This window comes from Panthera pardus, unplaced genomic scaffold (genome assembly GCF_024362965.1).
Source record: "Panthera pardus isolate Hobbes unplaced genomic scaffold, ASM2436296v1 HiC_scaffold_8, whole genome shotgun sequence".
NCBI classification, from domain to species: Eukaryota; Metazoa; Chordata; class Mammalia; order Carnivora; family Felidae; genus Panthera; species Panthera pardus.
The window spans coordinates 59,657,540-59,683,178 of record NW_026527013.1 but is presented as its reverse complement, the minus strand read 5'-3'; the positions used below and the strand labels follow the sequence as shown (position 1 = coordinate 59,683,178).

The 25,639-nt window shown below is 50.8% G+C and overlaps 2 protein-coding genes across 6 annotated transcripts in view; one reads left to right on the top strand and one right to left on the bottom strand.

The window, feature by feature from the left end:
• CFAP100 (cilia and flagella associated protein 100) overlaps positions 1–9,442 on the top strand; it is a 51,841-nt gene extending 42,399 nt beyond the window's left edge. For both annotated transcript variants that reach the window (XM_019431005.2, XM_019431002.2), the window contains 4 exons: positions 5,782–5,917; positions 7,027–7,232; positions 8,187–8,280; positions 9,253–9,442. In XM_019431005.2, coding sequence (XP_019286550.1) covers positions 5,782–5,917; positions 7,027–7,232; positions 8,187–8,280; positions 9,253–9,366 — 550 coding nt within the window. In that variant the 3' untranslated portion in view covers positions 9,367–9,442. The remainder of the gene's footprint in view (positions 1–5,781; positions 5,918–7,026; positions 7,233–8,186; positions 8,281–9,252) is intronic.
• Positions 9,443–9,866: 424 nt separating this feature from the next.
• Positions 9,867–25,639, bottom strand: part of ZXDC (ZXD family zinc finger C) — a 37,907-nt gene continuing 22,134 nt past the window's right edge. For all 4 annotated transcript variants that reach the window (XM_053898464.1, XM_053898465.1, XM_019430976.2 and 1 more), the window contains 3 exons: positions 14,177–14,346; positions 12,738–12,839; positions 9,867–11,564 (listed from right to left, as the gene is read on the bottom strand). In XM_053898464.1, the coding sequence (XP_053754439.1) occupies positions 11,478–11,564; positions 12,738–12,839; positions 14,177–14,346 (359 nt within the window). In that variant the 3' untranslated portion in view covers positions 9,867–11,477. The remainder of the gene's footprint in view (positions 11,565–12,737; positions 12,840–14,176; positions 14,347–25,639) is intronic.

Here is a 25,639-nt window from a genome sequence, read left to right as displayed (position 1 = left end):
TACTATATGCCTTATAGGTTTTTCCCCCATCTCCTGCAATACTGTTTTATTTGTGTTTAGTTGATTGTTTGTAGTGAAATGTTTAAATGCCTTTCTCACTTCCTTTTTATATATTCTATAGGTATTTTCTTTGTGGTTACCACAGGGATTACATTTAATAACCTAAATTTGAATCTCTACCACCATAACTTCAGTGACATACAAAACCTCTGCTCCTTTACAGTTCCATCTTCATCCTTTTTGCTGCTGAAGTCACAAACTTACATCTCTATACATCCTGTGCTCTAAAACATAAACTAAAAATTCTCTAAAATGCAGGAGTCTCTTAAATTATGTAGAAAACAGGATTCAGAGTTACACTCCAAACAGTTATAGTAATGCTACCTTTATACTAATAATTATGTTTTCTTTAAATGTATTAGTCTCTTAGATCATTTGGAAATCAAAGAGTACAGTTTCAAACCAGTGTTAACTTATACTGGCTTCTAGGGGCCCCTGGGTTGCTCAGTCAGTTGAGCATCTGACTCTTGATTTTGGTTCAGGTCATGATTTTAAGGTTCTGGGATTGAGCCCTGTACTGAGCTCTGCACTGAGCATGGAGCCTACTTGGAATTCTCTCTCTCCCACTGTGGCCCTCTCCCCCACCCTCTCTAAATAAATAAATAAATAAATAAATAAATAAAATTTATACTGGCTTTTAAAACTGCCCACATTTATGGGGCACCTGGTTCAGTTGGTTAAGTGTCTGACCTCGGCTCAGGCCATGATCTCATGGTTTATGAGTTCGAGCCCCACGTTGGTCTCTGTGCTGACAGCTTGGAGCCTGGAGCCTGCTTCAGATTCTGTGTCTCCCTCTCTTTCTGCCTCTCCCCGACTCATATTCTGTCTCTCAAGAATAAGTAAAACATTAAAAAAATTGTTTTAATTGCCCACATTTTACCTTTATTGGGACCTTTATTCTGTCATACAACTTTAAGTTAATGTCTGATTTCATTTCACCATGCAGGACTCCCCTGGGCATTTCTGGCAGGGCAGGTCTACTGGTCACAAACTCCTTCACTTTTGTTTTTCTGGGAATGTCTTAACTTTACCCTCACTTTTAAAGGGCAGTTTTTCCAGATACAGAATTCTTGGTTAACACTTGGTTTTTTTCCTCTGAGCACTTTGAATATATTAGGTCTTCTGACCTCCAAAGTTTCTAATGAGAAACTTCTGATAATCTTATTGAAGATCTTCTGTATGTGATGATTGCTTCTCTCTTGCAGCTTTCAAAATCCTCTGGCTTTGGCTTTTAATCATCCCATAACAGTTTGATTATAACAATCTCTCAGGGGGCGCCCAAGTGACTCAGTCGGCTAAGCATCCAACTTTGGCTCAGGTCATGTTCTCATGATGGGTGAGTTCGAGCCCCACATTGGGCTCTGTGCTGACAGCTCAGAGCCTGGAGCCTACTTGGATTCTGTGTCTCCCTCTCTCTCTGCCCCTCCCCTACTCACTCTCTGTCTCAAAAATAAATAACAAATTAAAATAATAATAATCTCTCAGTGTGGGGCTCTCTGATTTCCTCTTATTGGAGTCCCTTAGGCTTTTTCGAAGTCTTTCATGTCTTTCATCCAATTTTAGAGTTTTCATCCATCATTTCTTCAAATCCTCTCCTCCCCCTTTTCTCTTCTCCTCCTGGGACGTCCATGATGCATATATTAGTTCTCTTGATGGTATCCCACTAATTCCTTAGGCTGTGTTTGCTTTTTTCAATCTTTTTCTTCCTGTTCCCCAGCCTTGATAGTTTCCATTGTCCGATCTTCAAGATCACAGATTCTTCTCCCTGCTCAGAGCAGCCTTTGAATCCCTCTAGTGAATATTTTGTTTCAGTTACTTATCAGGTCCAGAATTTTTTTCTTTTTAGGTTTCCTATCTCTTTATTGATACTTTCATTTTATTTGCACATCATCTTCTTGACTTTCTCTATATCTTCTTTTAGATCTTTGAGCATCTTTTTTTGACAGTTGTTTTGAAGTCTTTGTGGTATGTCTAACATCAGGGATTTGGGAGGAAATTTTCTGTTTATTTTTTTTCCTTACTGAATGGGCCATACTTTTTGTTGCCTTGATTTTGTTGTTGGGACACTGAACATTTGAATCTAATAACGTGGTAACTCTGGAAATCAGATTTTCTCCTTACTCCATGGTGTACCGTTTTTGTTTATTTGAATGTTGTAGGCGGTCTCTGTGTTGAGAATCACCCTGAGGTGTAAACCTAGTCTTTTCTGAGACTTTCCCTTGGCATGCATGGTCACTGTCTAATTTTCCCCATATATGCTGTTGTTTGTACATGTCCTTGGTCTTTAATGTCTGGCTCTCCAAAGGGGAAAAGGCAAAAAAAAAATAGAGGGAGGAAAAAGAGCACTGGTCCTTTAAATCCCCTGGAAGTCAAGTGACAATGAGGGAATGTTAAAACAGTGGCTGCCTGCCCATTTGCCTGTACCTCTGTGGTCAGAAGCACCAATCGGGGATCAGGACAGAGATCCCCCGTTATTTTGGAGAACAGGGCCCTTAAAAAAAGGCTCACTCTAATTCCCAAGGCTGTGCTAGACTAAAATTAACTACAATTACCATCCAAGCCTTCCCCTGGAAGTTGCAAGCTTTAGTAGACTCCAGAGTTCCAAAATGGCTTTATCAGATTCTGCCAGTGCGATCGCTGTCCAGTGGGGACACAGATTCCTGATGGTCCTACTCTGCCATCTTTCTCTATTTCAAAGTATTTTATTTTTTTCTTTTTGCCGCTATTTCTGCAGGAATATGGTAACTTTCTCTTTTGAATGATCCTTATTCATATTTGGTGATGTTTGCTTTTTTCTTTTTTTAATACCAGTGGAGTGAACTTTCTAGCTATATGTCCCCAGGTATCTATGAAGGGATCGTCTTTCTTGCTATCTTTCAAAAAACTTTTTATAACTTCTGCAGTTCGGCCCAATACCACTAAGGAAATCTCATACAGGGGCACCTGGGTGGCTCAACCGGCTGAGCGTCTGACTCTTGATCTCGGCTCAGGTCATGATCTCACAGTTCATGAGTTTGAGCCCCACATCAGGCTCTGTGCTGGCAGCACAGAGCCTGTAGGGGATCCTCTGTCTCCCTCTCTCTCTCTGCCCCTCCCCTGCTCAGCCTCTCTCTCTAAATAAATTTAAAGAAGGAAAAAGAAAATCTTGTACATATAAATGTACAAAAATGGAGAGACTAGTATCATGAGTCCCCAAGGGCCCATCACCAGCTTCAATACTGATCACCTCATAGCCGATCTCCTTTTCCCTAGACCCCACTGACTTCTCCGCCTCCCATATTATTCCAAATTCCAGGCACGTATCATTTCATCTGTAAGTACTCCAGTAGAGCTCCCTCAAAAGATATGGGCTCTTTATCATAACCACAGTACCATCGTCACATCTAAAAAAACAAAAACAAAACAGTAATCCTTAATACTGAATATCCATGATCCATAAATGATTGGAGTTTTTAAACTGTTGGTTTGAATTAGAATCCAAATAAGATCGTACTCTGCAGTTGGTTGTGTCGTTAAATCCCTTTTGATGCATAGGTTCCCTCTCCATCTTGTTGTCCCCCCGCAGTTCAGTTGTTGAAGAAACCAGGTCACTCTTCCAACAGTGAAGTGCTCTTTAGACTCTGGAATGGCTCCTAAAATCAGCACTTCTGACAAACACTCAAGTGACGTGCACACTGGTCTGAGGCCCGCTGCTGAGCAGTGGGTCCCTTATGCCTCTGCATTCCTGTCAATTGGTGGGATTTCACCGAGAAAATCCTGGCCCAACAGTGTTACATTTCAAGAGAACTATTTGGGAAAAGGTATCTTTTTATGCCAGTTACCCTGATAAGAAATAGAACAACGAAAACCCTACCACCACGTCCGCAGACCAAAGGCAAAATAGCACTGTACCAGCTGTAGGATCACACTTAGCAGTTAAGGCAATGACGGTGAAGGAAGTATTTAAGAAAAAAAAAAAAAAAAGGTTAAAACTGAATGCAGTCACATGTCCTTTGGGAGGAGTACCACTGACCCCAAATGCACTCGTCCCTACGATGGGCACTCTGGGTTGGAGGGAAATTGGGCCTGACACCCAGGAGGTGCTTTATGCTGTCATCCCAGGTGACCTGCATGAGCCCCACCAGCACCTGGGTGGGTGGGTGGGGATGAGCTGCATGTGGTCTCTCTGGCCACCCACCAGCTGGTCCGTCTGGCCTGACCAGCTCAACCGCCCTCACACTCACAAGCTCCTGGCCTTGGCACTCAACCCCATAGCCAGGGGAGTGTAGCCTGCACCCCTGTGCTGGTGCATGTGACAGGCCGTGGGACCCGCAGCAGGCGAAGGGCCAGCAGCCCATGATGCTTTGTTTGCTTAGAGTTGAGAAAATGTCCGTGGGTCCTCTCAACAAATGGGGAGACAGCCACAGAATCATCATGGGGGTGGCAGGGTCCCTTTGGGCCTCGCAGGCACTGCTGGGAGTGGCCTGGTGTCCATGTGCTCTAACTGGGACCTGCATGCAGCTGACCACAATGGGTAGACCTCTGTCAGCCAACACATGATGGTCGGTGTCTGCCATGACTGTGAAAGATCTTTACTTATTATTCTTTATTATTTCACTTAAAATTTGATTGTTGGAATTCTATTCCTAAATATATGCCCCAGAGAATTGAAAACAAGTCCTCACAAAAACGTGTGAGTGTTCACAGCAACATAATTCCCAGGAGTCAAAAGGTAGGACCCCCCCCCAAATGTCTATTTCAACACAGTGTGGTCCATCCATATAGGGGACGGTCACACAATCATAACAAAGAACAGAGTTCTGACACACGCCACACTTTGGAAACATTCTGCTGAATGAAGGAGCCAGACACACAGACCACTGATGTATGGCTCCAGGTTTACCAGACGTCCAGGAGAGACACGCGGTGGGGGGGAGGAGGAGTGGACAACAGGGAGTGACTGCTAATGGGGACTGGGTTTCTCCGGGTGATGAAAATGTTCTAAAATGAGATGATGACGATAGTTGCAAATCTGACAACTACCGAATTGTACATTTTAAAAGAAGTGCCTGAGTGGCTCAGTCGGTTAAGCATCTGACTCTTGATTTTGGCTCAGGTAATGATCTCCTGGTTCTTGAGATCAAGCCCCATGTCGGGCTCTGTGCTGAGCGTGGAGTCTGCTTGGGGTTCTCTCTTCTCCCTCTGTCTGTCCCTCCCCCACCTGTGCGCATGCTCTCAAAATAAGCATTTAAAAAAGAATTTTCTAGGTATGTGAATTATACCTCAATAAAGCTGTTACTTTTTTTTTTGTAGTGTTGATCATTAAAGATCTTAAATCTTTTTAATTTTTTTAATGTTTATTTACTTTTGAGACAGAGACAGAGACAGAGTGCGAATGGGGGAGGGGCAGAGAGAGAGAGACACACACACACACAGAATCTGAAAAGGCTCCAGGCTCCCGACTGTCAGCACAGAGCCCAATGGCGGGCTCGAACCCCTGAACCGTGAGATCATAACCTGAGCCAAAGTCCAGCGCGTAACCAACTGAGCCACCCAGGCACCCCTAAAGACCTTAAATCTTACCCCTGCATCTCAGCAGCATCTCTGACCCCTGGGCCACGCAGACCCTTCACAGTCATGGCCCCTAAGCCCTCAGGACCAGTGGCAGGGTGGTCGGGCTCTGAGAGGTGAAGTGCCTGGAGCAGCGCTGAGTGGGCGGGGCCCTGCTGGTCCCCTATCCAGGGACAGGGAAGTCAACCAGCTGAAGCAGTGGGTCAACACGCTGATGACGTCCATCGCCAAGGAAGAGGAGACAGTGGCCGAGCTGCAGCTCAAAGCTCGAGTGTTCCACTTCGGCGAGTACAAGGGTGCTCAGGAGGTAGGCCCCCGGTCAGCGGTCAGCGGGTGTGGAGGGAGTGTGGGCGACCACAGGCCTGGGGCCCGGTCCCTTCAAGAGCACCCCCGGGAGCACCCAGTGCCCAGCACTCAAAGCCAGTCCTGAGACACTGAAATGTTCTGGGGCAGCCACGCCCCTCGCCACTTTCCAGGCTCTGTAGGCCTGACTGAGGGGCACCGGCTGGAGAAGGCCCTTGGTCCCCAAACTGGAGCCACCCCATGTACTTATGCCCCTTGGCTGCTCAGCTGCCCCCAGCACACCTCCTCCATTCCTTTGTCCTTCCATTCAACAAATACGTCTGCTTCTTCCACACCAAGTGTCCGGAAGGTGAGCCTGCCAGGAGGAAGAAGGCATGTCCCCAGGCCAGGCTGAAAGAGTGAGAGTGTTCTGAGAGCACAAAGGGCCAGGAATTCCTGACAGTGCCGCTGGGGTCACAGGCATGGCCCCAGCTTCCTAATTCAAATTCCTTCCTTCATTCAAATTACTGATGAGCACCTACTGTGTGCCAGCACCAGGCCAGGGACAGAGGATGCCACGACAAGCTAGGCCAGTGCCACCGGCCTCCTGCCAGACAGACTCACTGGCTGCCGGCCTGAGCCTTTCTGTCGGCTGTTCCTCACTTAATCCTCACACCCAATCCATGTGGCAGGGGATGTTACATTTCTGAATGTCAGCGGGCTCAGAGGGAGGGGTTCATCTGCCCCAGGCCACACAGAAAGTAACTCACAGGACAGCGTCCAGTGGAGAGCCGAGGTCAGTCCAAGGGTGGAACAGGAAGGCTCCCTGGAGGAGGGGACTAGGCCACGTGCACAGCAAGGCAGCTGGGGTAGAGGCTGAGGCACAGGTGTGAGTCCCAGCGTGGGGGCTGGAAGCCTGGACCGGGCTGACCACAGGAGGGCAAAGGGGGTCAGGCAGCTGTGGCCTAGAAAAATCCAAGTGTCCAAGCTGTTTCTCCCAGGGATCCTGAGTGTGCCGGGCAGAGCTCGGGGAGGCCAGCCGTGTCTCAGCAAGGGGCCCTGGGTCTGGCAGGCTGTGCAGTGGGGGTGCACGGAGGCCCACGCAACCCCTCTGCAGGCCTGCCTGCCTTGCAGGACAAGCTTCTGGAAAGCCTGAACCACAAGGTGCTGGACGTGTACCGGCACTGCATTGGCACCCAGCAGGAGTCCAACCTGGGCACTGTGCAGATGCTCACCATCATCGAGCACTACCTGAACGAGCTGCTCGAACACCTAGAGCATGTACCCCAGGTCAAGATCGAGCAGGCTGAGAAGGCCAAGGAGAAGGAGCGCCGCATGAGGTGAGAGCCCAGGCCCCTGTCCCACCGGGCCGCCTCACGCAGTAGGGAGGGCCCTGAGGGCGAGGATGCCCTCCACACCCCTGCCCCTGCTCCGGGCTGGCCTGTCCTCTGAGAGCTCCCGAACCAGGGAGAGAGGACCCTGATGCTCTGACCTCAAAGACGAAGCCAGGGGGTCTTCCAGAGGGGGCATCAAACTCAGCCCAGTGAGGGAAGGCCCTCTCCTGGAGTGGGAGACGACGTGGACTCGGGGAGCCCAGGAGCCAAAGTGAGGGTGTGGACAGCATGGCCTTGCCCTGAGGACAAGGGGCAGCATTGGCCATTTTCTCTGATGGATGGGAGAGGGAGAGATTGGCGTTGCCAGAACCCAGGGGAGGGAAGGTGCAGACTCAGGGAGAAGCTGAGGAAGGCTGGTTTAGGGGCAGAGGCAGGCAGGAACACTTGGCAGTCATGGGTAGCATGGACCCATCCTCCAGGGGGAGGCCCAGGGAGCTCCCCACAGACCCAGTGGCTCCGCTGGCCTGGGGGGCTGCCTGCTTCATTCACTCCTGTGCAGGGCCCTGAGACACGGCCACCTGCAAAGAGCCATCTGCCTCTCCCACAAGCAAAGGGGCTCTTCCTCTGTGTCCCCTGTCCCGTACCCTGGTAGAAGCAGGCACTGGGCAAAAGTTTGATGAGCAGAGAGGCACACACAGAGGTGGACCAGTGACCAGGGAGGGGGACTGAGGAACGTGGGCCTCCAAGGGGTAGGAGCCGATGGACCAGAGCTGGGACCTCCAAAAAGCAGGGGCAGCAGCCAACCTGGCCTGGCAGGGAAGGGTGAAGAGTGGAGAGTTCTCTCAGAGGGAGGGCCATGGCCTGACAGAAGGCTGCATCAAGGAGCTAGGAAGGGAAGCTGGCAGCCTTCCCAGGCTCCTCCCATCTTTTGATGTGTCCTGTGCTGCCCCCCACACCCAGACTCCGGGAAGAGAAGGTGCTGATGCAGAAGCAGCTGCAGGAGGAGCGTCTGCAACGGGCCCAGGCTCGGGCCCAGGCAGAGATCAAGAAGAAGGTGGGCATGGTGGCCCTGGGGAGTCACTGCTGGGGAAGGGGCCCCACCGGCAGGCATGGTTGAGGCCAGGAGGGGCTGAGGGCCTGGCTCGCACCGTTTGCAGAAGCTACTGCTGAGACCCCGGGGGAAAGACGGAGCCATCAGAGCAAGGCGGGGGTAGAGCAGGGTCTCCCGGTCCTGGCCCACCGATCCCGCTGCCCCTCAGGGCTGCCCTCCACCTCCGGACCCGCTTCCTCTGCGAGTCCTCCCCTGGGGCTGCCTGCCCTCTCACACAAGCACTCCTGGTGACTGGCCTGGCTGCGCACTCCCGGCCCTGCCCAGGTGCAGGCCCCCGGCTCAGCCCCTGCAGGGTCCCACTGTACCACCTACACTCCAGCACGACCCCATCACTGCAGCTCATCCTCTGTCACTAGGGGTCCCCCCGGCCACCCCACAGGGAACAGGTTCTGGCCCTGGCAGCAGGAGGTGTGCTCCCTCAAGCAAGCCCAGGCCTGAATACAGCCCCCAACAGACAGATGAGGCCGAAGGGCCACTCTCTGAAAGGTAGCACTCTCCACGCTGTCACGTGGGGATGGCAGACACTGGGGCGGGGCGTCTCCTCCTGAATCCCCAGCTCAAAGGAAGTAGGTTCCCTCTGTTCAGCCAGGCATTCCCAATCCGTTTTGAGGTACATCCCTGCACGCACGCACGCGCGCGCGCGCACACACACACACACACACACACACACACATCTAGGGGCCGGCACCCCAGGGAACAGGCTTCATAAACGCGGGCTGGACTCACTCCCGGGGCACTGAAGGGCAGCTCCGGCCCAGAGCCCACAGGCTGAGCAGAGGCTGGGACCTCCACGGGGTCCCCCGGCCTCAGCTCCGCAGCCTCGAGAGGCATGCTGCCCGGTGTCTGGGTGTCTAGGCGGCACCTTCCGGCGCAGCGAGGCTGCAGAGCGCAGGCTCACGGGGTCTTACTCTGCAGAGAGGCAGGAGGCTGGTGTGTCGCTCTCAGCTCCCAGTCCTGAAAATAAAGGTGGAGCCTGAGCACGTGCTGATGGACAAGGACAAGGAGGAGCAGCTGCTGTTCTTCACCTAGCCCTCCGGCGCTGGCCGGCCCCTCTGCCCACAGCACAGCAACAGCAGCAGCAGGAAGCCCGGGCAGGGCAGGGCAGGGCGGTCGGCTGGATGTGGCTGGCGCAGGATCGCCATGCCCCCCCACCCCCCCCCCCCCCCCCCGCCGTGGCCTCCCGCTGTGTTCCCTTACCTGTGTGAAATAAACTCTTCCTCTCTGGTGTCTTGATGGCCTGTTGCAGGAGGCAGGTTGCTTTCCACCTCCATGCCCTGCCCTTTAATCCCTGACCACTGAACAAATGCTGGAGGGAAGGAGCCCCTGCTGCCCTCATCCGAGGTGGCTACTTTGAGAAACAAGGGCCAGTTCCACGCAGAGGTGTGATGGGGGACTAGCCCCAACGCAGGGACAAGAAAAGGAGGCAGCGGGCTGAGCAGACGAAAGGGTTATTACTCCTGACTGAAGGAAAAACAGGACCTCAACGCTATGCACACAGTTCTGTGAATGAAGCCAGGGGACATCTCCAGTGCGTGATTATATAAAAACTTTTATTCATTTGTACTAGAAATTGGGCCCGTTGCCACCAGGGAACCTAGTGCCCAGAAAACTGACGGCCAGTACCAATCACTTCACAGTGGTGGACATTCACAGGGGGACGTTCCGGGGAAAGGCCCAGCGACACATCCGAGAGAACATTCCTGTGGCCCGCCCCCTCCTCCCATCAGAAGGACAGCACAGTGTGATCAACAGGCCACTTTGCCCCCAAGGCCACCCTGGCAGGCGGGCTGGCTCCTCGTAGAGAGAAGGGGCTTCCGGGCGACCTGGAGGCCAAGGTGCCAGATGGACACAAAACTTTAGTCTGTGCCGCAGCACAGAGTTCTGTGGGTAAAGACCATTCATAAATGGGGCCCAAGTTCCTTTGGAGGGAGCAGCAGCCTGGACAGACAGCACCTCAGAGCAGGACAGAGAGAGGACTCACAATCAAATGTTGGGGTGATTCTCAAAAGCCCAAGTCCAGAAACTCAAGTAATGAAGAAACACAAAACAGAGTTTGGACAATTCCAACAACCCAAACAGCATCTGAACAAACATGCACTTCCAAAGGCACAAGGCAGAAAACCAGCATTTCTGAGTGACCCTGTGTCCAGTCCCGCTAACAAACAAATAAATATGTGCAAGGTTATCAGCTCGCCTTCTCTGGCCAGACAGACCGTACTCCGTAGAAACGTACGGTGACACAGTAGATGCACATGTGCGGCCTCAGCAACAAACACACACGCCACTGTCCCTGTCCTACATGTGACGTGTAGGACTCAGGACATGACTTTAGAAGCTGCGGACGAATTATCGTTAAATATTAATAGCCAAATCCAGAGTTCGGAAAAATTACCTTTGAAGTTTTAACTCTAACATTCCCGAATCGGGAGCTTCAAATCTGCTCTATGCAGAGGCCTCACTAACAGGACCCCAGGTGCTCCACTTCACCCCCATCATTTTCTTCTCATGCCAGCCACCTGCCTGGTCCTGCCAAAACGTGGATCTGAATTTGGCTTCACTGGGACAACAGGGCCGCTTCTGCCCCAGAGGGTGACAAAACCAACCCAACTACAAACACCCAAGGGGGTGGGAAACAGCCTGTTAGCTGAGAAAGGGAAAACGGTTTCTAGGTCTGTCTCAGGCCAAATGCTAAAACACAGAAGCTGAAAGACCCCACTTAGATTTACTACGGATACAGTCGTACTTGACTAGGGAATCTGTACCCCACCCGACTGCCTGCAGAAGTCTGTTTTCTTAATGCAGCAGGTGCTCCACAGTTTAGATCAAAATGGACAAAGGCTGTCCGTGCACAGCCAAGTACAGAAAAGGCATGTGCTTTTGCCCCTGAAGGCAATCCTTGCCTCACGAAGCACTTTGCTCAGATAAGGCAATTTCAGCTAATACAGCCCCAAACCGGTTCCTGATAAAATGTAAGGAAGATATTTTTGAGAAATGTGCCCAAAAGTCTCCAAAGCACTCGGCTAGCCTCCTGAGCAGAAACCACGTGGGGGCTCACTCAGGCCTGCGAGAGCACGTAATGGGAGTCCTGGGGGACACGGACCGGAGGCATCACCCTCGGGTCCCCAGGCAGAGGGCTGCTGTCACTGTAGGTCCTGCAGATTGATGGTGCTCCTTGCACACTGCACATCCTCAGGCTCGGCGTCCCCTCCAGCTGCAGGAAGCACTTCCTGAAAAAACCAAGCAGAGCAGTGAGGGACGGGGCAGGGCTGGGGGCGGGGGGAGGTGCGGAACCACCTCCCGGACGCAGCCCTGCAGCCACACACAACCAGCAGCATAACCCATGGGCCGGCCGGTAGGGCACCTCTCCCTGTTCTCGACTCGAGTCTTGCTTTCCCCTTATTATATATTCTTCGAAGAAAGGAATTTTAGCATAAACAAAAAAGGAAAAGTGAACTTAATAATACTGTGTTGCAGGTTTGCTCATAAATGTGACTGTCCTTGTTTATCTCATAGCCCTTTTCCCCATTTTGTATGTGGGCCGCACCCTTCCCAGTTCCCAACTGCCCCCTGCATCATCACTGACCGCCCAGGACTCTGGCCTCCCGGCCACACCATCACCCACCTAACCCACCCCCTCCTGCCTGAAGAATATTCCCACAGCATTAGATTCAAGGCGACGGTGAACATCTTCTGGCTAGTTATTTGTACACTACCAGGCTTCTTTAAGAACCATCTAATGAGTGGAAATACCAGACAGAACGGAGTTGACATCTGTGAGGTTTTCTGAATATAAGTTCCCAAACTACGTTCCAAGGACAGTCTGGGGCCCCACCGCTCCTCTGTATACCAGCACTTGACTCAATAGTTATTTTTGGTATTGAGGAAAATGCTCAACAGCCCAATTTGAATACAAGAAAACTAAAATTACTGTGTATGTGGATTTTAAAAACATGTATTTAAACTGAATTGTTAGAAGTTCGATTAGCTACATACTCTCACTATTGTATAGCCAAATCTAAATTACCCATTGCCGCCTATACCCACTGGCTTATCCACTTACTTAAGCAAACTAATTTTTCTGGGTCTATTTTCCTACAGGTTAAAAACTGGCCAGCCTGTTTCCCAGAAAAAGTGACTAGAATTTCTAAATATAAAATACTTGAGGAGTATATCCAATTTCACATTACAAGTAGGAGCTACAATGGTGAACATATCTGATCTTTCTTACCAGCCTTTTATTTCTTGGTCATTCACCCATCTTTCTAGAAAGCCGCAAAAGATCCTGGCAACGAACCCAATGGGTCTCCATTCAACGCCTACCTCAGTAAAACAAGCCTCAGAAAGCCAGAAGCTTCTGACAGTCTTACTAACAAAGCCAAAGAGTTGTAAGGCATCCACACCTGGAGGACATAGACGGGCAAATCGACAGCCAACAGGGGGTGGAAGGCGGAAGGCTGCGGGCTGAGAACCAATGGTGAGACGGCTTCACCTGAGGGGTCGTCCTGGGGAGGCAACAGCACATGTTTCATTTACCAGCCATGGCAACATTCCTCACCTTGGCCTGAGGAGTCCCCGTCAATGTGCTATACCCACCCACCCCGGATTCCAGTCAGGGCAACACAGGGAGCCACGTGAGGCCTGAGGACCCAGCAGTAACTGGAACTGGGCAGGGGGCTGCCTGCCCTTCCTCCTGGTCCTCAGCCTCTCATCTTGCTCCCAGCTGGAGACCCACACCACCTGCCATCTGGCTGTCCCCCACTCCCAGGCCCTTTCCCTGGAGCTCCCCCCAACTCAATACCGCCCCTCAGTCTAGGCTGTTCCTCAACTCTGGCGGAGGCTCCCAGCCCCTCCAGCTCTCCAGTGGCCGCCTCACCCTACACAAGAAGGCCCCCCTCTGCCCCAGCCCACCGTCGAGAAGGGATAAGAGGGCACAGGTCTCCTGCAAGGGGGAGGCTCCTAGGCCCCTAATCATGCAAGTAAGAAAAGGGACACTGGCTACCATTTCAGCTTCATTGGCATGCCCAGCCCACAGCCCCGCCACTCAACTCCTGGTGCCGGTGTCACTGTCAACACCATCATTCCCACTTCTTAGACAATAAAACTGAGGCCCGGCGTACATAAGTAGCTTGCCCCAGACAACACTAGCTAGAGAGGGAAAGGCAGAGAATCAAAAGTGAGTTTTCTCCACCTCAAAGCTCACACCTTCTATCGGGTGTCTCTTAAACAGCAGCTCCTCCCTTTGCAACGAGCGCCTTTTCTGCAACAGTGCCAGCTTTCCCGGGGGAAAGCACCTTAAACATAAAGGCTACGTCCTCCGTCGCACTGAGCACCCCCCACACACAGGGGCGCCAAGCTGCCTGAGGAAGCCCCTTCCGCCCCCCCACTGAGAAGACAAGTGAGGTCTGGGGAAGGGCAGGCAGGGGAGGGTGAGGAGTCAGGCACCACAAGGCGTCCTCTGGCCAGCCTTGGGCAGCCCTTACGGCTGCTAGGAGGCCTCAGGCAGGAGTGGGGCACGGCACCCCCACTTCACAGAACTCCAAGTGAGGTGTGGCACGCAGACCGCACGGGGGCAGTGCAGACACTGAAGCGTCAATCCTCATAAGGATGAAAGCTCGGACGAGTACAGAGAGACAGGACAGGAGGAGCTGGGGTGACAGAGCGATCATCCAGTGCTTGGGATGGTTAGAAGTCGAGAGGTGGTTAGAAGTCTCTCAGTTCCTGAGAGGAAGCACTGGACAGCTGCAGGCCCAGGGAGATGCAGCCTGAAGCCTGGCCCCCGGCTGCCGCCCGGCCAGCGTCCTCCTGGCGACCAGTGTCCTCCTGGCTCGCTGGGTCTTACCTGCAATAACTGGACCTGAACACATGGCATCCCGGCTGCTGGAGCGGGTCCTGGCAGACCTCCACCGGGTACCACAAGGTTCCCACACAACCAACCGGTCTGGCTTGCGTGCAAGTGAGTAGGACTGACTTTGCCACCTTTCATCTTCCTCTGAGCAGACCCCGAGGCTCCTGAAATGAAACAGACCAGCCACATGCAATATACAGTGTGACTGCGCAGGCCCCTGCCCTCACGGGGGCCCCACTCTGGGGCCACACGGTCCCGTTGTCGCGGTGCACAGCTCTGCAGGCTTAACACGAGTCAACAGGGAGAGTCGGGGGGGTTAAGAGACGAAAAGAGCCGAGATTATGATCAGAAAGTTTAGCAAACTCACACACGTCTCCTGGACGTGCAGCAATCAGACCCCAGGTGCCCATTTCTTGGCGGGGGGGGGGGGGGGGGGGGGCGGAGGCTCCTCCTTACCCTGCAACCCCAATACTGCAGGCACACAGGAGACCCGACACCGTGGCGCACAACCACTGCGTGGAGCAGCAGGACCACAGAAGCGGAGAAGGGAAGAAAGCGGCCATCACACCCCACCCTCGGGCACCACGGCACGTGCCCAATCGCTGCCAAATCCTTCAAGCTGTTTTCTGTCCGGCTTCCTCTGCGAGAGTCATCGCCTCACTGATTTCATAAAAACACGCTTTTCAAAATACTTAAATACAAAGAAGAAAGAAACGATCCGGATGCCCAGAAAGGGGTTTTCTAACACCCATGTGGCTTGTGAGCAGGGGGGAAACCCCAGAGACCAGCGGCCTGGATTCAAATCCTGGCTCCACCAAAGACTCTGGTACCTGGCCTTGGACAAGAAACCTAAGCTCCGGCCTCAGTGTTCCCTACCTGTGACATGGGAACAATACTCCTTACCTCAAAGTTTTGGGAGGATTAAATAAGTATGTGATACGAATTGAGAACAGTGCCTGGGTCACAGTAAGCGCCAAGGAATTTTAGGTGCTGTTGATTGCTGGGTACAGACAGCCCTGGACACGTGTACATGAATGGCTTCGGAAAGACAGTTTTACAATGAGTATCGCACAACTTCATGTTAGTAAAAGCATTTGCTTCTGTTGAATTTAATAAAATGAAAAGGAACAAGTGAAACTGAACAAGTGAAACCGAAGGACTTGCTGAACGTCCAGAAAGCATTTCCTCATGAAAATTTCTAATGATCTAATGGGAAAAGAGGAAAAACGTGAGAGGCTGCATTCTTCCTTTAGGTCTCGTACTCTGAGTTTCCATTTTAAACGGGAACGGTCAACTCTGGCACACAGGACGGGCCACCCCCGTTGGCAGCGAGTTTTCCTTTCACCTTGATGCCAAAACCAGCCTAGAGGGCCCAACTCTGGAGCCGCGCTATGTGCTACCTGTGTGCACCCCACCACTGCCTGCCTGATCCTGCCCATCACCCTCGCGGTGTTTCCCACACGTCCCGCGCACAGGACTGGCAGGAAACTCCAGGATGATGTCTCCTTAACCCTCAGCACTTGACAGACTCAGCTCGGGGGGGTGCTGTAGGCTGCAGTGTGTTTCCACCCACGGCCTGCTCTTTCCCCCCTGGGTGTCTGAGGGATTCATCTTTGTGGCAAGTCTCGGTTTTTCCCGGGGGCACATTTAGTGCCCCCCTTCACTGCAGGGAATCGCAGTTCCATTACAGCCCTGAGTACTTCCTTCTCGTTTCTGTCTGCCAGGTTCTCTGCCTCGGGGAACCCAATCCCTCCTGCTGGATTAGCTCTGGCTGTTCTCCATGCTCCTCCTAACTGCTCTGCGTGTTTTCAGACAGCAGAGCAAGGCTGGGACAAGGGTGAGGAAGCAAGGCGAGGTGCTAAGGCGCGGGATCCACTCGCTCTTCTTTAACAGTAAAGAAATTCCATGTCACTTCCTATTCTCCCTGAACATGCTTGATATTCCACTCCACTCTGAATTTTACCTGACGCACTGTTCTGCTTTGAAGTCTTCAATGACCCTAGCATATCTCCCTGAGATAAAAAATATGTACATAAATTAAAATTTTAGGGGCGCCTGGCTGGCTCAGTTGGTTGAGCGTCCGACTCTTGATTTTGGCTAAGGTCATGATCCCAGGGTCATGGGATCAAGCCCTGCATTGTTGGGTTCTGCACTGAGCATGGAGCCTGCTTGAGATTCTCTTTCTTTCTCTTTCTCTCTCTCTCTCTCTCTCCCTCCCTCCCTCCCTCTCTCCCTCCCTCTGCCCCTCTCCCTGCTCACACTCTCTCTCTTAAAACTAAACTAACTAAATTAAATTAAATTAAATTAATTTTAGGGGTGCCTGGGTAGCTCAGTAGGTTGAGTGTCTGACTCTTGATTTAGACTCAGGTCATGATCCCATGGTTCATAAGTTCAAGTCCCATGTCAGGTTCTGCACTGACAGTGCAGAACCTGCCTGGGATTCTCTCTCTTTCTCTGCCCCTCCCCTGGTCGTGTGCATTCTCTCTCTCTCTCTCAAAATAAATAAACTTTAAAAAGACAAAATTTTAGTTTAAAAACTTATTTCAATATACTTTCTAAGAGTTAAAATCATCTGAAAACCTGCATCACCATTGCAATTAGTAACACAAACCCAACCAAAATAACAGAACATACTAGAAACTCTGATAATTATGAAATGTTAAAAATAAAATTGTACTGATGTATCGAGAACAGTGTGACGGCCTGTCTTCCAGGAGGCTCATGTGGCTGTAAGTATTACTCATTGCTAGACTCAAACGGGGTCAACATACATTTTTGCTAATTAAAAAAATATTACAGATAAATGCTTGTGTGCTTTAAATGTAATTTCATCACAATTATAGCACCCTGAAGCTGCAAATTCAGCTCCTTTGGGCAGCTCAGGGCAACTACACGAATGAGTGCGAGCACCACGGTCAGCATGCACCGTCAGGATGGTGCCTGTTTCTCACAAAAGGTCCGATTTCATTTTTCAGGTCAAACAAACATATTGCAACATGGATCAAGGGATGTTATGAAAATCACTATGAAGGAAAGCACCAAGTAATGTACCTTTTTAAGCTACTTTTAAAAGCAAGATTTAAATATGTGTATCTAATACTTACTAGCCAGCTCTATAAGATAAAAGCAAGGTCATTCTGAGCCACTCCTCATTTATTTCACAATGATTCAATGACAAGTGCGTAGGCCGCACTCTATCTTACCTATGAAGCAAGAACTATGATCAAAGCATCGTATCTCTTCAAAACATGTGCTAGCCTGTATGCCATGCAACTAGGGGGAAATGAAGTAAAAATGCTGAGAACAGAATCAGAAATAGATCCCACTTAATTTTCCCAGACAACAGCATTAACATGCTTCCTTTATACCTCATGAAAGACAACAGTATTCCCTGCTGAAAAACAAGCCAGTAACTAGAATATGATTGTATTTTTGTTAAAGGGATATAAGAGGTATTGATTCTGTAACAGGAAATAAGATGGACTATGAACGGGAATATTCATGATACACGTAAGCTAAACTGGTTTTAGCTACTCTATTAGCACACACTCCATCTAAAAGGAATCACATACATTCTCTTTTCAGTGTGTACCTTCAAGCCAATACCTAAGAATCTGGTAGTCCCACAGACGCCACAGTTAAACACTGAGATGAGAATCACTGTCTAACCTGGAGGGCTCTAGCACCTTCTCTGGTTAATAGTCCGTCCTAGGGATGCAGTGTCACCAGCCAAAAGGAACTGCTCAGGCTTACGTATCTGAACACTGCTGTTTTCATGGGATCCTCCTTAAAAGCAGTTCATGCTAGATCAAGAGCAGAAAGGTGGGAAAGGTGAGGGCTCTAAATGAACGCAGCTCCCACCCCCACAGCTCCCTCTACACTGTATCTTGGTGCAGAACCTCTCAACATGGCCCCCTAGGAGAACCCATGCACGAGAAATGCCAAGCTGGCAAGACTGCCTCAAGGCAGTCTTGACGCCTGTGTGAGTTAATCCATACACAATGCCTCCACGAAGCCAGCACTCTCAGGTGTTCTGGGTCTGGGGCTCTGGAAGAGCTTTTATATAGGCCCTAAGGGGCTGCGCCACAGGGAGCTTGGTGGAGGGACGGGACTCGCTGTCATGAAGGAAAGGCAGACAGGAGAGCCTGCAGAAGTCCTAGACCCAAATGCACGGTCTCAAACTACAAATGGAAGATGACGATCTGAAAGCAGATTCCCTTCCAACTAGCCATGCTCACCTCCCCTTCCAAGTCTTCTCATCCATCCAAGTTCCTGGAGCCAGGCCAAGGGCTCCCATCAGTACCCTGGGGAAGCTGCGAGGGGAAAAGGTGGGCCATAAGAGGGAACCTGAGCCCGCACACACTGAGCGCCCAAGTGCTTGAAATCTAGACTCCCTGCTCAAGAGAAAAAACACCTTTACCTGCTGGAGCCATCAGCACAGGGTGCTGGGGTACATGGCCCCAAATGATACACTGTGCCATCTGGTAACGTGCCATCAACATGTAAAACAGCTAAAAACGAATTACACACTGCCTGAGTTAGTTATGCAAGCCCACCAATCCACGGATGCTTGAAGGCTTACAGCCAACACATGGTGTCTACATGGAACTCCATGACGGCCATGAGGCCGCCCTCACTAGTAAAGATGCCATGACACTACGTGCAACATGACTTAATAAACTTAATAAACCGATCTCAAGAAAAACTAAAGAATCCCTTTCTCACAGTGGAAATCCAGAAACCTTTAAAAGGCAAGTCATCTTCATAATGAACGAATTTTCCTTCGATAACCTCAACACTGATCCGAAACACTGGTTTTGTGCTAGATAACTTGAAAGAGCCGGGAGAGGAGAGAAGGAGAAATCCAGCTGGCAATTAAGTTTCTAGTTAAGTAGACCTAAAAAGAGAATCCTGTTCAGGCATGAAATAGCCAGGTGAGCCGAAGTGCACAGCGAACTGTGGTGCAGCATCACCTCACCTCACCTCACAGAGCCATCATCAGAATTAGGTGAGACCAGCAGCACAGAGCCTGGCTCAGGCAAGGTGCTCCACACATCTCCTGGAGATGCCCCTATGCTAACAGCTACAGAACCCAGTGCCATCCCAAGCACGTGCCATCCTCGCCCCCAGGAGGGATGTGCAATGGAGATGGTCAGCTCCCTATCCTACACACCGCTGGCTCAGAGGGCTCCTTCCCCCCACCAGGCGTGTACCGGGGAGCATGATGAACTTTGGGCTCATGCAGGCTTTCTCTGCTGGGCATCCTCACTGAACCACAGAACACAGTGAACTATCTGAGTGCCTATTGCCCAATTCTCCTAAGGATGGGAGGCTAGACCCATCACATACCCTGTATGGTGGCGGGCACCGGGGCTTCATGCTTTCACACTTCCTGTTGCTTAGTTCTACGCGGCTGTTAAAGGATGTACCACAAGAACATGTTTATTCACAAGAAAAAATGTTCGTGTTTAATAGCAAAAAGCAGGTAAGAAATACACATGTATCATTTCTTCAAAACAAGTAACAGGTATAGTTTAGACACGTAGGCAAATGTTTAACATCAAAACGCTGGAAGTGGTTTTCCCTGGGTGGTGGAGCTGCCGGGGAAGGTACGTTAAGAAATCCATGATTTTTCCCTAAGAGCACACCAACATTACCGGAACCCGACGGAACATGCACCCTCAGTTTACGGGCCCGCACGTCTGTGCTCCGGCTGTCCCCACTTGTTTGGGGGCCTTGCTCTCCACCAGAGCACTGGCTGGCTTTCGTCACGGACACCCTTCAGCAGGCCTGGGTCACCTCCAGCACAGTGGTCTCCCTGCCCCATCAATTCTTTTTCGAAGCCCGTGTGGAGATTTTAACCAAGTAAGTCTTCCAAATGAACTTAAACCTGACGGGTATTTTTTTTTTTCTTTTAAAAATTTCCTTTCGGGGGGCGCCTGGGTGGCTCAGTCGGTTAAGCGTCCAACTTTAGCTCAGGTCATGATCTCAGGGTTCATGACCTCAGGCCCCCCGAGTCAGGCTGTCTGCTGTCAGTGCAGAGCCCGTTTCTGATCCTCTGTCTCCCTCACTCTCTGCTCCTCCGTCACTCGCTCTCAAAAATCAACATTAAAAAAAAGTAATAAAAAGTTCCTTTGGGGGTACCTGGGTGGCTCAGCTGGTTAAGTATTCAACTCTTGGTTTCGACTCGGGTCATGGACTCGGGTCATGATCTCACGGTTTGTGGGTTTAAGCCCCACATCAGGGACAGCGCAGAGCCTGCTTTGGGATTCTCTATTCCCACCCCCTCAAAATGAACGAACTTAAAAAATAAAATAAGAAATAAAAGGTTCCTTTGGGATTTTAAAGGAAATGAATAAAAAATGTAAATTAACAGTACGAATTGAGTGTTCCATCCAAGTACACGGTAAGCTGTAAACAGGCCCTTATCCAGGCCCAGCATATCTGTCACTAGTAGTTCTGATACTTTATTACTTTCATTGCCATTATGAGTGACATCTATTTTTCCGGATTGTTTTTCCGATTATTCTGATAGAAAAGCAACTCATGTGATATATGCAAACATTTTTTATACAATTAGCTACTGGTTTACCCTTATTTGTAATTATTCGAGTCTATTCCCTTGGGTTTTCTAAGGCTGATAATCATCACTGATGGGCAATCACATCTTCCTATTGATTTTTCTCTAAAGTTTCCATAAAAACGTCCAATGTTATTGTAGTGCTGGTGTGGCTGCATCTTCTGATTATAACAGGAAGAGGTTCCCCGCTGAAAATAATGACTGTTTTTCTGACTTGTTCTCCATTATTAGGGAAATCTTTTTAGTTCCTAGTTAAATGTTTATGATTTTTGAAAATCAACAATGATGAGTTTTATCGACTGCCTTGTTTGGCATCAGTGAAGATCACGCAGTTCGCCTCTGGCTCTCTGATGTGGCAAATCATACTGACAGCTGCCTAACTGTGACTCACGTGGAACCCTGCACAAGCCCTAGTCATCTGGAATTCAGGGGCTGGTATTTTACTCAGGGGTTCTACGCCCACTTCACTCGCTGAAGACGAAACGCTCTTTTCTTGTGTGTAGTACCGCTGGCAGGCTGACTGAAGGTTCTGGAGCCAGTCGGCCTTGGGTGCCGCCCCCGGTGTGGCCATCCATCAGCTGTGCAGCCCCGTCAAGTCAATCTCTCTGTGCCTCAGCTTCTTCATCCAGAAAGTGGAGCATCAGCACTTACATCTCATAGGGTTGCTGTGAGCAGTACATCAGAACAATGTTGGGTATATGAGCTTCGATGAACTGTTATGCTTCGGTCAGGCGTAGCTCTGGGGTATGCTAACTGAATGCCTCTTATTTGAAATGTGGCTGGTGATTAGCTATCTGTTCATGGTTTGCCGTTCTTTCAAATACTGCCTGGATCTTTACTTCATTAGGTACTGGGCTGTAACGGCAATCCTCACCATGAAGCTTACGACTGCTGCCTGTGTCCTAAGCACACATACGTATGTTTTCCAGGGACATACAGATGAAGCTACAAACAGAATGCAATGATGAAGCAGTAGAGCGTACCCTGGAAACACTGAGAGGGCCAGTGCCAAGAGATCTCGAAAAAGGTTTGGGATAATCTAGCAGCCATAATGCAGTCATCATAGCCCTTATGAAACTGTCCATAGAGGATTAGTCAGGGGCCCATCAGGGCCCCAGGAACACTCTAGGTATAACACCCAGAGGGATTCCACGCAGACGGTGGGGTACACCAGTGACAGCACACTAACGAGCAACCACCTAAGTTGGCACAGCAGGTAGGCACCACCACCCCAGAATCCAGAAGAGGGACAGTGCCCAGGAGCCAGAACTATATCAGGGTCAAGGGCTGCCCAGCAAGAACTGGGACCGCGGGGGAAACACAGCCATTGTCATAAAACTCCTACCAAAGCAGAGCGTGAGCAAGGTCCCGGTTCCTCCTTCCTCCGTCCACCTAATCCCCTGCCAATGCTCCTGCTGGCCGACCTAGGCTAGGAGTCTAGGAAAGACAGTCCTGAGGTCGTGAAGGTCAAACTGGCAAGCTGGAAAGGAGGACTCTAATGGTTCACATGAAAAGGCTGTCCAGGAGCTCCCAGGGTGACAGAGAAACAGGGGCAGGATTTGGGGACAGAATACGCCTCCATGTACCATCCAGAGTTCAGGACCACCAGACCACACACATCTGGCCTTGGCTCCCAGGGCCTGGCTCCCACCCCTGCCCGCTGAACTCCAAAAGCCAGCGGACTGGAGCCACATACACACGAAGTCCTGCCACTGTTTTCCTTATTTTGCTCCAATAAAAACTAAATGAATGTACAGAAGCACATGCTGTGATGAGCAAGACATACATGCTACTGAACTAACCACTGGGTCCTCTAATCAGCACTGGGCTAAGTGTTTTACTTAGAATCCTTTACCATAAGAATCGTCATGGGTAATCCACACAACCACCTGGAGAGGCAGGTCCTGTACTGTCCCTCGAAACAGAGGAGGAGGCTGCAGCCGAGGGGTCAGACACCTGCCCAAAGCCACTGCAACCAGAGGAACAGATCTCAACCCCATCCCTGACCCCCATGGTGGTGCTCCGATCCCTAACCACTTAGCGCTGTCACAAGTCGCCGCACATGGCGGCACGGATATAGCACAGCTCTCCAAAGTGTGGCAAAGCCAATCACATCTTCTATGCTGCACAAAGGCCCCTCCTCACAAGGATCAGGAACCTGCCAGAGAGAGTTTTCGGCAGGCTGCCAGGGTCAGACTTCCATGCTCACTTGACAGCAAGGTGAGAGGACCTGCAGGGGTAGCAGGCGTCTACCAAGGAGACAGAAGGGGAGGGAGACACCCGCTCCAGAAGGGAACAGCACAGGGCACGCTCTGTAAAGGTAACAGAAACAAAACAAGGGACAGCAGCTAGTCAGTAGAGGGCAGGCCTGTACGACCAGGACTGAGAAGAGCCTCATCACCAGCTCACCGCCGGGTGCAGGATACCTCAACTCCCAGCCTATTCGGGGACAGGGGTCACATTTCACCACCACCACCACCATCACCACCACAGGAAGTCCGCTGCCCTCAAGCCCCTTTATCTGCTTCAGATCTCCGGCCATACCAGCTCTTCAAACCATCGCTCTAGTCCAGGAAGCAAACGGAACCTGGGCCCCAAGGGATGGGCGCTGCCCTGCCCACAAGTGTACTGCCAGGAGGCTCCCTCTCCGAAGAGCTGGTCAAACGCGCTGTGCTTATGCTAACCTGCACGGTCTAACCCTGGGTAGGTGAAGGTCAGCGGTGCAGAGGGTACTACCATGGACAGCTGAAGCAAAATCATCCTAAGGACAAGACCAGGTGGCCTCCCTCCCCATACCCACCCCCCCCCCCCCGTCTGCAATCCACTTTGCTCCCCCATCACGGGCCACGCCAGCCACCCTGGGCGCCTACATGGAGCCTACGGGGTGTAAAACAGCCCCAAGTGATCCTGACACACATTCTCCTGCACCACCAGGGAGCGTTTACTCCAGCCGCAGTCCAGACTCCCCATCCACCCTGCCGGGGGCCTTCATGACGCTCAAGTTCACAATCCACTCTTGCAGGTCCAGTGTCTGCGTGAATGTTCCCAGAATTCTCTTCTAGAAAACAGGCTGTAACTGAGGCATGTCCTCAGTTAACAGCCAGCCCGCGCTGGGGCCTTTCTCCCGTCTTCCCTTAGTGTGGCTCTCCTGCTCTCAGCATGGCAGCGCGGGAAGAAATGGAAGGAGCCTAGTGACTCCGACGCCTAAAAATTTTTGCTTTAATGTGGGGGGGAAAATGTGTGTACATGTATTATAAAAAACAGATTTTTGACTTAATTTCAGAGCTCAAACCAACCCAATTAATCAAACATTCCAGTGGCACAGACTGACCAGTGGCAGCGAGCACAGCATCTCACCTGGCCGTCCACCCGCACGCCCATCTTCCAATGTGGGACGAGCTGGCTGTGCTGAAGGAGCCACAGAGGGCCCCACCCCGTGCTGCCAGGCCCTCACCTGTTCCTTACTGCTTCCATCACCCCCTTCTGGGAAGGGAGACCAGTTCCAGACTCCATGTCTCGGTTTACAGGTAAAGCAGCTGGGGAGCTCGCCCAAATGCCCCAGGTGTGACCCCCCCCCCCCAAAGCCTCCACTGGTGTGCTCCATCCTGGCAGAATAGCTGTTCTACTTCCCACGACTTAAACTGGGGGTCGATATTTATTAATTACATAATTAATGTATTTTCAAGTACAAAAAACAAAAATGGTGAAAATGATTTAAAAACCCATAATCTTAACACTCAAGAAAAACCACTATCCATGCAAGGATATATGTTTGCTCTACCATTTGTGTTTCTATGCAAATACATGCACAAAATGTGTCTGTCAAAGACACACTCGGCTTTTCTTACAAACACGGACTTACCAAACCTATGCACGTGTGCTTTGCTGGCATAATAATTATGAGCTATAAATATTTAGTAGTACACAGCTCCACACTGAGCAGCAGCTGACACGTGGGCCCTTACGTAGATCCCTGGATACTTCCCTGAGAAAAGTCCCAAAATAGTTATTTCATGATTGAACGTTACGCAGATCTTTTGGCTCTCGAAAACAGTATCAAATAACCGTCCAAAAATGTCACACTGCATCCCCAGTGAGGCTCTCCCCAGCACAGCCTGGGGACGCGTTCCTCGCGCCCCCGTGTGGGCTCTGGGTGTCCTCGCCTCCGAGTACCGAGCACACCCCTCTGACAACGAAGGGGACGCCTCCTCGTGTCAGCCGCCTTCTGCACAGCGCTTGCTCAGGTCCCCTACCCCTTTTCCTAAGGATGCTTCATCTTTCTTCTTATTTCATGCTGTGTCTGTTCATTCAAAACCTTTCCATGTCCGTGGATCTCCAAGGCCTGTGCCTCTGCTCTGCTCTGGGCATCTGTGCCCCATGAGGAGCGTGCTCCCCAGGGAGAGTGGCGTGGCGGCCCGGGCATGAGGCCGGCTGCTGAGAAGTGTCTACCTTAGAGAACTACCGTGAAGATCAAACGCGAGCTGAACCACAGAAACCACAAAGCTGAGAACAAAGTAGGCACTGGCTATCTGAACAGCTTTCCATGCCTTTCAAATTCCTTAAAGCCCTCGTCTTCGTTCTTTATCCTGCACGGAACCTTAGTGTTTCTTCCCAAAAGGCCGTCACTCGTTTGCCATAATTGGAAGAACCATATTGACGCGCACAAAGAAGAACGGCCACAGGCCTGTTTATCAACGTGCGTCCCTCTGTGTCCTGGCCTAAGGCCACGGCTCCACCACGGTTTTCATGGCTGCAGCTTGTGAGGCATCTCCAGGCAGAGGGCACATCCTCCAGGTCAGTGTCCCACGTGTCCTCAGGAACCTCTGCCCCTAGGTTCCTACACAAGTGCTCTGAAATCTCCGCGGGATTTCAGATAG